The sequence below is a fragment of the Festucalex cinctus genome, chromosome 20, assembly GCF_051991245.1.
Source record: "Festucalex cinctus isolate MCC-2025b chromosome 20, RoL_Fcin_1.0, whole genome shotgun sequence".
Taxonomy (NCBI): domain Eukaryota; kingdom Metazoa; phylum Chordata; class Actinopteri; order Syngnathiformes; family Syngnathidae; genus Festucalex; species Festucalex cinctus.
Genome location: NC_135430.1, coordinates 2,265,213 through 2,281,490, shown reverse-complemented (window position 1 = coordinate 2,281,490; position 16,278 = coordinate 2,265,213). Strand labels below are relative to the sequence as shown.

Sequence of the window (16,278 nt, the reverse complement as noted above, 5' to 3'; positions counted from 1 at the left end):
CACCTCCAATAATAATAGTAGAATTTGTTGCTAAATCGAGTAACCGAGAGAAAAATTCATGGAAAAAATCAGGGTCATCATTATTTGGGGCATATAAATTACCAATTGTATATACTTTATTAAATATAGTTACCTGGATAATAATATATCGGCCCTCTAAATCTGTTACTATATTATTTAGAGTAAAGAATAAATTCTTATGTATAAGTATAGAGACACCTCTTTGTCTACTATTATAGGAGGCAGAGTAAACTTGACTAAAATTTTTATCTATAAATAATTTTTCTTCTGATTTTTGTAAGTGGGTTTCTTGTAGGAGACAAATATCTGCCTTAAATTTTGAGAGATGGTCTAAAATTTTTATTCTTTTTGCCTGGGAGCGAGCGCCACACACATTCCAGGAGACCAGAACTAATTTCTGCATACAAGCAATATAGACTCAGTCTTATGTATACATCTATATAAGCTGCTTATTAATATTAACATATTGTAGGATAGCAAAAGAGTAATTAGGCAATTTATATAATTTATATAAAGAGAGAGATAGCAAGTAGATAAGTATAATAGTGAAGAAACGTGGGGGAAGTGAGTGTGAAGGAAATCTGTGGGGGATTCAACATAACAATACACCAGTAAATGGTGACCTAAGCGAGATTATTATTATTATTATTTATTTATTTTTTTTAAGAATATATTTTTATATTATTATTATTATTATTATTATTATTATTATTACTATATAGCCTATGCGTAATATAAATTCATATTCTATTTCGTAACCCATTATCCATACATATACATATACATACATATACATATACATATATATACATATATACACATATACATACACATACATATACATATACATACGTCAAATAATCACACAATGCTCGGCTCTACCAATTGTCAGTTAGAACAGCCAAGGGGTCGAGGTTGGGTTTCGGAATAGCTGGCCGTCGATATATAATTTATCAACGACCATCGAAGTCCGTTTACCCTCCTGTCTATTTTGTTTCATTATAGGAAACAGTACTTTTCGCCGCTCGTTTATCTCTCTTGGGAATTGATCATTCATCCCGAAAGATGTCCCTTTGAGCTCCCGTCCTTTACTTTTTACCAATTCTTTATGTTTAAAATGTTCGAACTTAGCAATAATAGGACGGGGCTTATTGCCCTTACGAGCTCCGAGCCGGTGTACACGGTGAAAAGAGATATTATTTACCGTCTCCTGTGGGATCTTTAGCGATGATGTCATGAATTTTTTTATCTCACTCTCTGGATTATCTGGAGAATTTTCGGATATACCTGAGAATATTAGATTTTCCCGCATACTACGGGATTGAACATCTAAGACCGTTTCCTTTAGCATTTTATTTTCCTTTTTAATCGTCTCCAACTCGGCTGTGACAGCGACGAGAGAGGAGCGTAGCTCGGAGTTATCGCGTTGGAGATCGCTTACCTGTTGGCTAACGAATTCCAAACTTGCCTTTAATTCTTTGACGTCCTCGCGGATAAGACAGAGGACGTCAAGTTTTTTATTTATGGAATCCAGCATACTCACCGATACGTCGGCGGTTGCTAAATCGTCCGTGTCTGTTGCCGAGTCATTTTTCCTTTTTTTTTTCCGAAGGATTATCCCGACTAGCCGCCAGATCATCCATCGCGCAGCTATAAAAATAATCGTCAATAAAACGTTCGAGGTCGTCCACACTGGATAATATTTCCGATCTTTCTTAGAAAAGAAAAAAATCGAATTTATCTAATCATTAAATTCGGGTTTAATTAGAAATATAAAGCTAATTCTATTTTAGCAGCAGAGCGCCGCCATGTTAGATTTTCCCAGTCTCGCTACCGGTCACGCGATAGTCACAGCATCTCGCGATGGGCCAATTTGATTTAATTCATGATACATAATCATTTAGGTTGACTGAAAGTGGTTCATTACACCATGTGAGCTATTTCTGTTTCTTTTTTCTTTTTTGGTCTTCATCAACAGTATGGAAGAGGAAGAATGGGTGGCACTTGGAGGAGACGGAAATGGGTCTTTGGCATGCTTGGTGTGCAGCAGCAGAGGAGAAAGAGAGTAAAGCCAGTCCTGCGCCTGGTGGAAAGAAGAACCCGACATGACCTGGTTCCACTGATTGCACATCATGTCAGGATAGGATCAAACATCATTAGTGATGAATGGCACGCTTACCTTTCCCTCTCTGCACTTGGATACAATCATATGACTGTAAATCACTCAAGGTGGTATGTAGATCCCCAAACAGGTGCCCACACACAGCACATCGAAAGAGCCTGGCGTAGCATTAAGGAGCAAGTTTGGAGACAGAGAGGTAATCAAACTGAGCCCTTGCTGTCTGACCATCTCTTTCTTATTGAGTGGACAGAATGGCTAGGTAGGAAACACAAAGATGGTCTTCTTGGTAGGCTATTACTTGACATAGCTAAGAGGTACAGGTTAAAATGAAGGCTAGAGATTAGGCAGGGAGTTTTTTGGTCTGAAGAATGAAGCCAGTAAAGAAATGCCTTAAATCTGACACTCAAATTTCATACATATTCATAGTGATGTTATGGTTTAAAGTACTAGCACATGATCTTTATTACAATAGCCCACCATTTCCTTATGTATGTACATTTAGATCTGTTCATCATCATTGCATTGATATTGACAAAACACTGTTTTGATGTGTTACTGTTGCAGTTGTACTATTTTTGTCCGTAGTGATGTGATCACATTTTCCGAATTTGTTTAATCATACTAATACATTGTAGGTAATGGTTTATAAAAGTGTCTATTTACTGCATATCTGACTTTCAAGTACGTTGAAAAAAAGATGTTTTGAAGCAAATGGCCAAATCATCTTTATTTATATAGCGCTTTCAAACAGCCTTAGGTGACTATTTGAACGTTGTAAACGTTGTAAAATGTTAGATTTTTCATAAAATTACTTGAAAAACAAAACTGTTTCAATTCTGTGTTTATGTTTTTTATATACCTCAATATTAAAAGGTGCTAAAGATGAACTGTATTTTTTTGCTTTTTGTTTTCAAAATGCCTTTAAAGTTCACTGATGTTGTGGAAAATGTCATTTTAACTTGACTGCAACAGCAATAAATGACCAGTTCTGAGTTCACTGTTACAACAACTGTATTATTTTGTATTTTTTCTTCAGTATTGTATCAACCATAATCACATTTTGTGTTTATTCCAGATGTGGAAGTGTTGAAACCATTGGTAACAATTATTAAATGTGTAATTAATAAACCTTAATAATTAATGTGCCTTAATAAAGCATTGTTCTTGCTTTAGATCTGTCACGAAGGTGTAGTGGATGGACCCAAAAGCGGTGGAAACAGGCGGGAAGACAGACTGGTAAGATGAGGTAATGAACTTTATTGACTATGGCGGGGAAGGACTGGACGAGACTGAAGGGGAGAAGACTGGGCTGGACGTGGACCCAGATCATGGCGAAGACTTGGCGTGATGCAGAGACTTGGCGTGATGCAGAGACTTGGCGTGATGCAGAGACTTGCAGTGGCGTGATGCAGAGACTAGGCGTGGCGTGAGGCAGAGACTTGGCGTGGCGTGAGGCAGAGACTTGGCGTGGCTGACTTTGACGACTTGGCGTGGCTGACTTTGACGACTTGGCGTGGCTGACTTTGACGACTTGGCGTGGCTGACTTTGACGACTTGGCGTGGCTGACTTTGACGACTTGGCGTGGCTGACTTTGACGACTTGGCAAACTTGGCGTAGAAGACGTGGCAAACTTAGCGTAGAAGACTTGGCAAACTTGGTCAAAAGACACCACTGTGACAAAACATGCAGACACGCACCCTGCAGACATTCAAACAGCAAACAATGCTCCCACATCCGGGCGAGACGAACACCACTCCCTTATACCAACACTAATGACAATAACAGGACACACCTGGGAGACACAGCAGGGAGGGGTAACCAATCAGCAATACACATCAGGAAGGGAAGACACAAGCAGGTGGACAAGGTTAACATAACGAGACTGGGGAAGAAGACAGGAACACCAACAACCAACACTCACCAAAATAAAACAAAAACTCAAACAAACTGACTTGAAGTTGATGAATTCGGCTGGCAGCCAACCATCTTCCCCTTTGCTGCAAAACCAGGACCAAGGGATGCTGCAACAGAGCTGAATTCCCACCTGCCAGCTGACATCCTGGAGCTCTTCATCACGGATGAACTTCTCCAGCACATCGTTCATCATACCAACCTCTACGCAAATCAGTCCATGCAGAAGCAGACTGACAAAAACTGTTGCGCACGTGTAAATAGTTTGCAAAGAGTTTTCCAAATTGTTTGTTCGGATTGCTACTGTTGCATGTAAATAAACTGTTATTTTGCAATCAAAAAACATTTTTATTGTTGGGGTAGTGTTTTATAGAAGTTTAGGTGTTTGTAGAATCACTCATGCAAAAAAAAAAGTGCCAAATTCACTAGAGTGCATGAAATAACATCGTTTCACAAAAAGCTTGATTTCTCCGTATTTTGGAAGAAAATAGAGGATTTGGGTGAAACGAAGCTGTTTTCTATTGTTGATTACTGAAGATCCGAATAAGTTAGAAACAAACTTTTTTTTTAGATGAAAGATGAGACTTCAATCTTTCATTTGGTAGTATCCGCGTTTCCATTGTCCTAACACAACATTTTCTGTGGAGCTTGAAAGATCGGTAAAATTCTGTAAATCAGCTGGCAGTATGGGGTTACCTTTTCCGAAAATGGCTGGCAGTCAAAGAGTTAATTACACCTGTCCAAAACCTGAGATCATAAATTACATGATGTATGTATGTTACAAAAAAATTCAAACCACTTGTGCATCATGTGTCAGACATGAGATTCAGCCCTAGTTTGTTACTTGTTTTTAATCACAGGTTATTTTAAGCATAATTAAGTCTCAAAACAATTTTTATAAATATGGGCCCACATTGTCCAGTCAAAAATAATGGAAAACGTAATTTATGAAAACGTGAACATTTCTGAAACGCGTGAAGAGCCTCATTGAAGAGGCTCGTAAACTACGCCCATATTTGGACTTCCTGAATGGCACTGTTGCGTGTTGCTGCAGTCTCGTCAGTGCTGAGTGTGAGCGTTTGTATCATGTATGCATGCTTCAAACTGCAGTAGAACAACTGTGTGCGCACCCAAACTGCTATTAAAACTGTAAATGAAGTGGAAATGGTGTCCTGTTGTGTGCGTGGTACGCGCGCCGGCTGGCGTCACCGTAGTTTTTGACGGAGCTGCTCTGTCCTGTGGGACACGACATGGCTGTTAGTCTTGAATTTAAGCTTTTTGTCACATTTTACTTTCCCACTCCATTAACCACACGTACTTTATAAAGTTTTAATTTCTCTATAGGAAGATAATATAAAAAAATACAAACAGTAAATACAGCTGCAGGTTAGGATTATTTTTTTTCTTTTAATGCGCTGCAAGACATTTGTTGTGCGCTGAGGTGGTGAGAGCACTGCGCAATTGCGCACGCGCGCAGCTTAGAGGGAACATTGATTTTCAGTACAGTATATTGTTTTGGAGAGAAACGAAAAAAAAACTTTTGTACAATTTCATCAAATCATCACGCACGCTTAGAAGGAAGGATGGTCGTTTAAAACACGCAATCATCGATGGAAATGAGCAAAATGAATGAGACAGAAATATCTGTGCAGTCATTCTGGAGCCAAGACGGTGGTCAGTTTCTGGATCGGTCTTTGTCATTTGGATGGAACTAAACTTCATTTCACTTTGGGAGGTGAGTAGTGTATTCGGCACCTTTCGTTAAAAACCTGAAACAGAGAGTGAAAATTTAGACCAGGGGTCAGCAACCTTTCATGTCCAAAGAGCCATTTGAGGCCAAATAAATAAGCAAAATTGTGTCTGGAACCGCAAAACAAATCATTTGAAGATCGTGATGAAGGCAACAATGTGTTAGTGTTAGTACTTTACTGAGTACTGAGGGCTCCAAAGCCAATTAGAGAGCTGCACCAAAAACAACACAAAAATATGCAGCATCCAATACTTTGACATTCATTTTCTTCTACCTTTTGTCTTCAGTTTTTGGAATTTTTTTGTGTGTGTAATTTTTCATACATTTTTAGACTTTTCTGCCTTTGTCTAAAATTACGGACATTTTCTGCCTCTTCTTTCTTTTTTGACATTTTAGTCTTTTATTTATTTATTTATTTTTTAAAACTTATTTTCTGCCATTTTGCCAGCAAATTGCTGACATTTTTGGCAGTTTTGTGGGCATTCTATTGTAATTTTAGTGATTGATTTTGTTTTTGAACCTTTTCTTTTTTGCCTTTTTTTTTAATTATTAAATTTCTGACTTTTTTGGTAATTCGAAAAATATTTCATAGTAAGTATTTTGTTTTTGGACATCTCAGTTGACTTTTTAAAACTTTTCTTTTTTGTCACATTTTTGAGAATTCCATGAACAATTATTTGTAGATTTCTGCTGTTCCTCTTCCTGTGTGGAAATTTATATATATTTATTTATTTAGCTAATTAAAAAAAAACAAAAAAAACGTTTTCATCTTTTTATAACATCTTAAAAATTTGGAATCTGACATTTTTTGGGGGGAATATTTAATTATTCACTTTTTTATCACTTTTTATTCACTTTTAAAACCTGAATTCATTTGAAGAATATTTCATCCAAAAAATAAAAAGAAATACCATAAAAGAAATGCTAATTTCTGCTAAATTATTGTATTATTTATTTATTTATTTATTTATTTTTTTAGAGATCAACAGCAACACATGAGAGGGACGAAAGACCCACATGTGGCTCCAGAGCCGCAGGTTGCAGACCCCTGATTTAGAGTATACTGTTACTAGGGTGGCCCTTCTTAGGTCAAAAAGGAGGACATATTTAAAAAAAAAAGTGTTCTCTCGCTATCACGCAGTTCACTTTTCATGGCTTTGCTGTTTCGCAGATCTTTTTTTAGTGCAATTTTGCATGCATTTTTTTTTTATAGCAATGTACCTATTTTCTAAAATTTATGAGAGTTTGAACATTGAGAATGTTTAAAGGGATACTTTACTTATTTAGCCATTTTTGGCAGTCAAACAATATTTTGCCTATAATAAATTTGATATTGTCATTATTTTTCATGTACAATTAGTACCTTTAAAAAGACATTTTACAACTTGCTGTCGACTGAAAATGACATCACAAGCGCTCTGGTAACCAATCACAACTCAGCTTGTGAATATCACATGACCAAACCCAGAAAACTGAGCTGTGATTGGTTACCTGAGCCCTTGTGATGTCATTTTCAGTCGACAGCAAGTTGCAAAATGTGTTTTTTAAGGTACTAATTGGACGTGAAGTAGAGTTATTACAGTTTTGGAATTTTTCATTTGAGTTTTAATTTCGTTTTGAGTTTTGTGTTTTTAAATTTAGTTAGTTTTAATTAGTTTTCACGGTGGTTAGTTTTAGTTCTTTAATAAATGCTTAGTTTTAGTTTAGTTAGTTTTAGTATTAGTTTTTTTATGTGTATTACTTGTGCGCAATATTTAAAAAACACCATGGTCGCGACGTCATTATTCCGGTTTATATCTAAATAAATCTACTAAAAATCACATTTAAAATCATCCCCAAAGGCTCATGCATTAAATTAATTACCAAAGACTAAAACATAGGACATTTTTGCTGTAATTATAGTTAGTTTTATTTTAGTTAGTTTTGTAAACATAAAATGCAATTTCAGTTAGTTTTCTTTTTTTTAAAAGCATCTTCATTTTTATTTTATTTCGTTAACAATATTGTTTTTATGAGTTTTAGTTTTTTTGTTTTAGTTAACTAAAATAAGTTTTAATAGCACCTGTGTTTTTCGACATCCTCCCTTCTTTCTTTGACCATCTCCAAACATTTTTGTTTTTACTTTATTTGAACTGAGTCAAATGACATTATTTATCATATGTCGCGGGCCACTAAAAAAAATGGATGGCGGGCCGCAAATGGCCCCCGGGCCATAGTTTGGACACCACTGCTTTACAGGTTGTGCCGAACATTGTTTCATTTTGACATATGGCATAGTCTTAAAAATAACATTCAATAAGGTTTTATTCTTTTATAGAACATAAGACAATATAAATGTGTATGTACAACACTATTGGCCAGCACGTGTGTACACTGCACCAGCAATGTTTTGACTGTCTAGCTGTCACATTTATCAAATATACCCTGTAGTTAGGCTACTCACTTCTACTTGGTCACGAGTTCTCCGGCAGGCAGCAGCTCCTATTCTCCCCCTGCACACCGCACTGGTGTTGTTGTACGCCAGTGGTGTCCAAACTAATGGCCCGGGGGCCATATGCGGCCCGCCTTCCATTTTTCAGTGGCCCGTGACATATGCTAAAATGGCATTTGACTCAGTTCAAATAAAATTAACAAAACAAATTTGTTTGGAGATGGTCAAAGAAAGAAGGGAGGGTATCGAAAAACAGGTGCCATTAGGTTATTTTAGTTAACTAAAACTAATGAAAAAACTAAAACTAAAATTCAAAAAACAATATTGTTACAGAAATAAAATAAAAACGAAAATGCTTTTAAAAAAATGAAAACTAACTGAAACTACATTTTATGTTTACAAAACTAACAAAAACTAACTATAATTATAGCAAACGTCCTTCGTTTTAATCTTTGGTACAGTGTTCCCCCGTTTTCCTTTTTTTTTTTTTTTTTTTGTGTGTATGTGTGCGTGCGTTTGCGTGCGTGCGTTTGCGTGCGTGCGTGCGTTTGCGTGTGTGCTTTTGCGTGCGTTTGCGTGCGTGCGCGTGCGTGCGTGTGCGTGCGTGCAAATACGTATAAATTTATACTCATTCATTCAAAACCTTATAAATATCCCATTACCCTTCGCCTTAACCAGGTACTTCAGAATCTTGCCAGAGTCGTGAGGTTTAAATGGTCAGGAGACCAGAGAAAAGGTCAGAAAAAAAAAGAAATAAAGAGAAAAGAAAGGTAAATCAAAGTGAAATCCAGCACCGACCAAACACTTCCTGCCTTCCCCATTATTACAAAATCAAAGTCTTACGCCAACCCCGGAAGCCTCTAAATTCCAGCAAATTTAGCGAGATCTCAAGAGCCCAGAGGAAAAACTAAAGAGAGGAAGGAGGGAAGGATCGATAAGGCAGAGTGAGATCCATAGAAGCCAGTACATCCAATCCATCAAAGTGAAGTCCAGCACCAACAAGACCCCTCCTGCGTGGTTACAAAACCAGAGTCTTATGCCAACCCCAGAAACCTCATACTTCTAATAAATTAAGATCTCAAGTGACCAGAGGAAAAACTAAAGAGAGGAAGGAGGGAAGGCTAGATAAAGAAAAGTGAGAACCACAGACACCAGCACCAACTGATTCAAGGGGCTGTGGGAGGGAGAGGGTACTTCTGTTGAGTTTCAGTAGATGCTGGTGCGACGGATCTGGCATGCATAAGGACCACCACCAAAGAAAGAAGCCGTCAACCGCGGTCCAGCAAAGCGAGCACCCCCCCCACCCCCCCCCCCCCCCCCCGGAATCCCCAGGCCGCGGCAGCACCAAGGCCACCCCCAAGCCACCCGAGCGGACACCGGTTGGCGAGCTGACCCAGACACCCGGAACACCCCCGCCCCAGCCCCGGCCCACACCCCCGAGCCCAAGGCCGCAGAACGAGGCCCAGCGGGCCCCCACAGCGCCCCACCGGTCCCCAGCCCCCATCCCCCCACGACCCCCCCGCACCCCACCCAAACCCGCCATCCACCACGACCCAGACCCCACCACCCCCGACCCCCAAACCCCCGAACACACCCCGACCCCCAGCACCCAACCCCCCACCCACCCATACCTCCACCCCCCCCCAAACAAGCCGCCCCCCCCCCGACGGCCGCCACCCCCCCCCGCGAACCCGGCCCCCCGCAAGAACCCCCCCCCCCCCCCCCCCCCCCGGAAACCGGCACCGGGCAGCAGCGCAGAGAGGGAAGATGTGCCCACCCCACCTCCAGCCGCGCGAGATTTGCACAGCGGCGGGGGGGGGGGAAGCAGAGGAGGAAGCACCAGGGGAGAAGGCGGAACACCAGAACACCGAGCCCGGTGGGGAGAGGCCCCGGTCGTCACGCCAGAGTACTAGTGACACCTAACCCTGTTACTGAGTCCGCCAGCTCGCCGACTGGCGAGCTCTACCCTTACACCGTGAATGTGGCCCCACCCAGTGTATATACAAGTGTGTGCGTGTGGTGCATTAAAATTGGGAGCAGGTGAGTCGGAGCAGAGGGAAAAAATTTCCCCTACTCCGACACACCCGTATCCCCCCCAAAAAAAATGAATATGTATATGTGTGGTGCATTAAAAAAGGGAATGGAGGGACAAAGTGGTGGGGCAGGGACACAAATGGGGGGGACCACAGCGCTGCCAGGCACTGCAGTCCATCCCCTCTGATGGCTCCCCGCCCCAACTCACCCCTCCCCTTGGACGTGAGGTGCATTAAAATTGGAGGGGAGTTGAAGGGTGAAGACGGTGTTTCCACCCTTCCCCACCCCACCAAGAAATGTGTTGTGTGCCCTATGTGTATATTTACAAAGTGTATAGTGCAAGCTAGTGAAGTGAGTAAGAGGAGCGACCAGCGGGGCCTCACCCGACCCGGCGGGTGTAGGTGGCACGCCCGCCCCCCAGCACCCCCACCCCCACCCGCCCCCCACCTCGTCCACCCGGCACCACAATGGGCGGACAGCCAGCGCAGCAGGGCTACCGAACAGCCCACCGGCCACCGGAGCCCGCCCGGGGCGCCAGGAGTTATACCGGAGTGGGGCAGGCCCCAAACCCTCGCCCGGCCCCCGGAGCCCGACGCCCGGGCCGGGGAGGGAGCCCCAGGCCCAGGGAGAGGGAGGGGGAGGGGCCGCAGGGCAGACAGGGAATGGGGGGGGGGGGGGGAGCGGGGAGAAGACGACAAGAAGGCGAAAGGGCGGCTGCAGGGCAGGAGGCGGGGGGGGGGGGGGGGGGGGGAGGAGGAGGGAGGGCGACAAGGGAAAAGGGACCGGGAGGCAGAGGAGGATGGGCGGGAGGAGGCGAGGAGGGAGAGGCGACGGGGGGGAGGAAGGGGGAGGGGAGAGGGAACCACGGGGCACACCGGAGGCCCACCCACCCCGAACCGCGCCGCCGGGCACGGAGCAGCGGACCGCGCCGGGACGGCACCGCCCCGGGCACCAGGGGAAGCACCCCAACACCGCACCCCACAGGGGGCCCAGGGAGCGGCCAAGACCGCAACCGCCACCGAGCAGACAACGGGAGGGGGGGGGGGGGGGCGGGGGCAGAACCACCCCCGCCCGACCACAGGGGACGGCGTCAAGAAAATTGACTAATTAGCATGCAGTAACACCAAGTGTTGATGCTTAGTGCCCACTAGAAATAGATCTTAAGGAGTTATTGAGTATAGTGTCGTATAGTGTGGTATGCTCGAGCCCACTAGCAGCAACTAGGTTCCTGACTATATAAAAATAAAAACAATCAGATACAAAATACCAAATACAGAAGCAGCGAAAACAGAAGTTGTAACGATGTGGTGGCTCTCGTTAACAGGCAGAATCTTGGCAGGATTAAGTTGCCAAATTGAGATTAAAATATTCTATGTACATAGACCATATTTGTTTAAATCTTGATACTTGATTTTTATTTAAGGCAGAGATTTTTTCCATTGAGATATAATTTATTAGTAAGTTTAACCAGTGGTCGATATTTAGAGATTGTTTATTTTTCCAATTGACAAGGATTATTTTTTTAGCAATAGTAAGGGCTATAAATATAGATTGAGATTGTTTACATGGTAGCTCAGTTATTGTTAAGTCACCTAGTAAACACAATCTTGGAGATAAAGGAAGCCTACAGTTTAATATATCAGCGAGCTTTTCCAAGATTTTAGTCCAGAAATGCAGCACTGGAGTACATGACCATAAAGCCTGAAGATAAGTATCGGCAGTGTTTTGTGAGCACTGGAGACAAATGTCGGAGTCAGAGAGTCCCATTTTTTTCATCATATATTGTGTAATATATGTTCTATGAAGTATCTTATATTGGATAAGTTGCAAATTTGTCTGTTTGGTCATTTTAAATACATTTTCACAGATTTGGGTCCAAAAGTCTGGTTCCGGAACTATAGACAAGTCTTTTTCCCATTTTAAAGTCGGTAAATACGTTTTATTTGTGTATAAAAATAACATATATTTTTGATATTTTCTTTATTGTTGTTGGAGAAAGCTTTATAATATCTTTAGCTAAGACAGGCAGTTGGAGCGTATCCTGAAGTGTTGGGATTTGTTTCTTAACCATATTTTTAACTTGCAGATAATGTAAGAAATTTCCCTTTTTTATTTCATATTTCTGGACCAAGTTTGTATACGATATAAACTTATTATCTGAGAAAAGATGATGAAGGTGTGTAATTCCTTTCTGCTCCCATAGGCTTAAATGGAACGACTGATTATTAAGTTGAAAGTCGGGGTTATGCCAAATGGGAGAGAGCCCACAGGGCGCCAATTGGGAGTTTGTAATTTCTAATGCCTTCCACCAGGCAGTCAGGGTGGCGGCTATCATTGGGTTTTTAAAACAATTATGTCGTCTTATTGATTTTGTAATAAAGAGTAAATCTGACAGTCTAAGATTATTACAATCCTTCTGCTCCAATTCCAACCAACAGTTAGTATCTCTGTTGGGTTGTGTCCATAGCACAAGATATTGTAGTTGATTAGCTAAATAATAGTACATAAAGTTTGGTGCCTCTAAACCTCCTTTAGATTTACTTTCCTGAAGAGTAGATAGACTAATTTTGGCTTTTTTTTTATTCCAATAGAATTTTATGATAGCAGAGTCCAGCGATTGGAACCAGTTAGACGTAGGTTTAAATGGAATCATTGAAAATAAATAATTAATCTTTGGTAAAACTTTCATTTTTATAGTAGCTATCCGTCCTATTAAAGAGATCGGAAGATTATTCCAGCGCTCCAGGTCACTACGGATACTATCCAATAATGGTGAAATATTTAAAGAAGTTAATTCAGTTATTTTAGGTGAAATTTTAACACCTAAGTATTTTAAATTACCTGTAGGAAAGGAGTAGTGTGGATCCTGACTTGTAGGATTCCATGAATTTTCTGTAATAGGTAATAATGTTGATTTTGTCCAGTTAATAGAGTAATCTGATAAGTGAGAGAATTTAGTTATTAATTTAAATGCTTCCCCTAGCGAGATAGCAGGTTCTTCTAAATAGAGTAATATATCATCGGCATATAGATTAATTTTATGTTCTATTGTCCCGGAGTGGATTCCTTGGATCCGTCTATCCTGACGTATAGCTAATGCAAGCGGCTCAATAAATATAGCAAATAATAAAGGAGACATTGGGCACCCTTGTCTTGTTCCCCTTTGTAAAGTAAAACTCTGTGATGTTATCCCATTAGTAGTAACTGTAGCTTTAGGAGAATCATATAATATTGAGACCCATTGAATGAATGACTCCCCGAAGCCGAATTTATTTAAGACAGCAAAGAGGAAGGACCAGTTAACTTTATCGAATGCTTTTTCTGCATCCAGCGAAATAACAACTGCCTTTTTATCATACCGCTGTGACATACTAATCAAGTTAAAGAGTCTTCTAATATTATTAGTAGAATGACGACCTTTAATAAAACCTGTTTGATCACTATGAATAATTGTCGAGATTACCGTCTCTAATCGAGATGCCAAGGCCTTAGCGATAATTTTAATATCGGTATTAATTAGTGATATCGGTCGGTAACTTGACGGGAGGGTAGGGTCTTTTTCTGGCTTTAATAAAAGTTTAATTGCTGCTATATTCATATCTTGACGTATATCACCTTTACTTTTAATTTCAGTTACTACTCTTAGAAATAATGGAGCAAACATTAACCAGAAATGTTTAAAAAATATAGCCGGAAAGCCGTCTGGACCAGGTGCTCTGCCATTAGGTATACTGTCTAAAGCACGATACAACTCATCTATAGTAAGCGGGGTATCGAGAATATCTTTATGTTCAATAGATAACTGAGGTATATTTAAGCTGTTTAGGAATTCCTCAATATATTCAGGGTTAGGTCTATTAATTTCTGTGTATAGATTTCGATAATAGTTATAAAAAATATGGTTAATTTCTTCTGGTGATTGTGTGCATTCACCATTTATATCTTTAATAGCCGTTATAAGAGATTTTTCCCGATTCCGTTGAAGTTGATTTGCCAGGAATTTACCTGATTTATTATTATGTTCAAAATTATTATATCTCAACTGTTGTATTATAAACTCTGTCTTTTTAGATAACATGTTATCTAACTGTATTTTTATATTCTGTAGTTCTATCCATATTTGATTATTTGGGTTTAATACATATTCATCCGTTAGTTGTTTAATTTTATCTTCCAGGTATTTTTCTAATTTTTTATCCTGTTTCTTTTTATAAGTTGAATATGATATAATTTTCCCTCTAATTACCGCTTTCCCTGCTTCCCAGAGAAGAGATGGAGATATATTTGGAGAGTCATTTATTTCCAAAAAATCTGCCCACTCCCTTCTAATAATTTTATCAAACTCTACGTCTTTCAGTAATGAGATGTTAAAACGCCATATCGGGGGAGGTTTAAAGGTAGAGTCAATTTGTAGAGTGAGGGAGACTGGTGCATGATCACTTATAATTATAGAATGTATTTTTATAGCAGTTTTATCAACAATAGAATTATTTGTAAGGAAAAAATCAATTCTTGAGAATGATCGGTGCACAGCAGAGAAGAAAGTAAATTCCTTCTTAGTTGGGTTTTGAAGTCTCCAGCCATCGCTGAGGCCAAAATCCTCCATATATTCATCTATTACTTTAGCGGATCGTAATCGCCTTGTATATATCGTATTATTAGAACGATCTATTAACGGGTTCAAGACCGTGTTAAAATCACCTCCAATAATAATAGTAGAATTTGTTGCTAAATCGAGTAACCGAGAGAAAAATTCATGGAAAAAATCAGGGTCATCATTATTTGGGGCATATAAATTACCAATTGTATATACTTTATTAAATATAGTTACCTGGATAATAATATATCGGCCCTCTAAATCTGTTACTATATTATTTAGAGTAAAGAATAAATTCTTATGTATAAGTATAGAGACACCTCTTTGTCTACTATTATAGGAGGCAGAGTAAACTTGACTAAAATTTTTATCTATAAATAATTTTTCTTCTGATTTTTGTAAGTGGGTTTCTTGTAGGAGACAAATATCTGCCTTAAATTTTGAGAGATGGTCTAAAATTTTTATTCTTTTTGCCTGGGAGCGAGCGCCACACACATTCCAGGAGACCAGAACTAATTTCTGCATACAAGCAATATAGACTCAGTCTTATGTATACATCTATATAAGCTGCTTATTAATATTAACATATTGTAGGATAGCAAAAGAGTAATTAGGCAATTTATATAATTTATATAAAGAGAGAGATAGCAAGTAGATAAGTATAATAGTGAAGAAACGTGGGGGGAAGTGAGTGTGAAGGAAATCTGTGGGGGATTCAACATAACAATACACCAGTAAATGGTGACCTAAGCGAGATTATTATTATTATTATTAATTTATTTTTTTTAAGAATATATTTTTATATTATTATTATTATTATTATTATTATTATTATTATTACTATATAGCCTATGCGTAATATAAATTCATATTCTATTTCGTAACCCATTATCCATACATATACATATACATACATATACATATACATATATATACATATATACACATATACATACACATACATATACATATACATACGTCAAATAATCACACAATGCTCGGCTCTACCAATTGTCAGTTAGAACAGCCAAGGGGTCGAGGTTGGGTTTCGGAATAGCTGGCCGTCGATATATAATTTATCAACGACCATCGAAGTCCGTTTACCCTCCTGTCTATTTTGTTTCATTATAGGAAACAGTACTTTTCGCCGCTCGTTTATCTCTCTTGGGAATTGATCATTCATCCCGAAAGATGTCCCTTTGAGCTCCCGTCCTTTACTTTTTACCAATTCTTTATGTTTAAAATGTTCGAACTTAGCAATAATAGGACGGGGCTTATTGCCCTTACGAGCTCCGAGCCGGTGTACACGGTGAAAAGAGATATTATTTACCGTCTCCTGTGGGATCTTTAGCGATGATGTCATGAATTTTTTTATCTCACTCTCTGGATCTCTGTTCCCCCGTTTTCCGCT

General features: G+C 39.7%; 1 protein-coding gene across 2 annotated transcripts in view; it reads right to left on the bottom strand.

Annotated features, from left to right (window-relative positions):
* Nucleotides 1-4,888: 4,888 nt before the first annotated feature.
* The window catches only part of mix23 (mitochondrial matrix import factor 23), a 119,936-nt gene continuing 108,546 nt past the window's right edge, over nt 4,889-16,278 (bottom strand). For both annotated transcript variants that reach the window (XM_077509371.1, XM_077509372.1), the window contains one exon: nt 4,889-5,824. In XM_077509371.1, the coding sequence (XP_077365497.1) occupies nt 5,779-5,824 (46 nt within the window). In that variant the 3' untranslated portion in view covers nt 4,889-5,778. The remainder of the gene's footprint in view (nt 5,825-16,278) is intronic.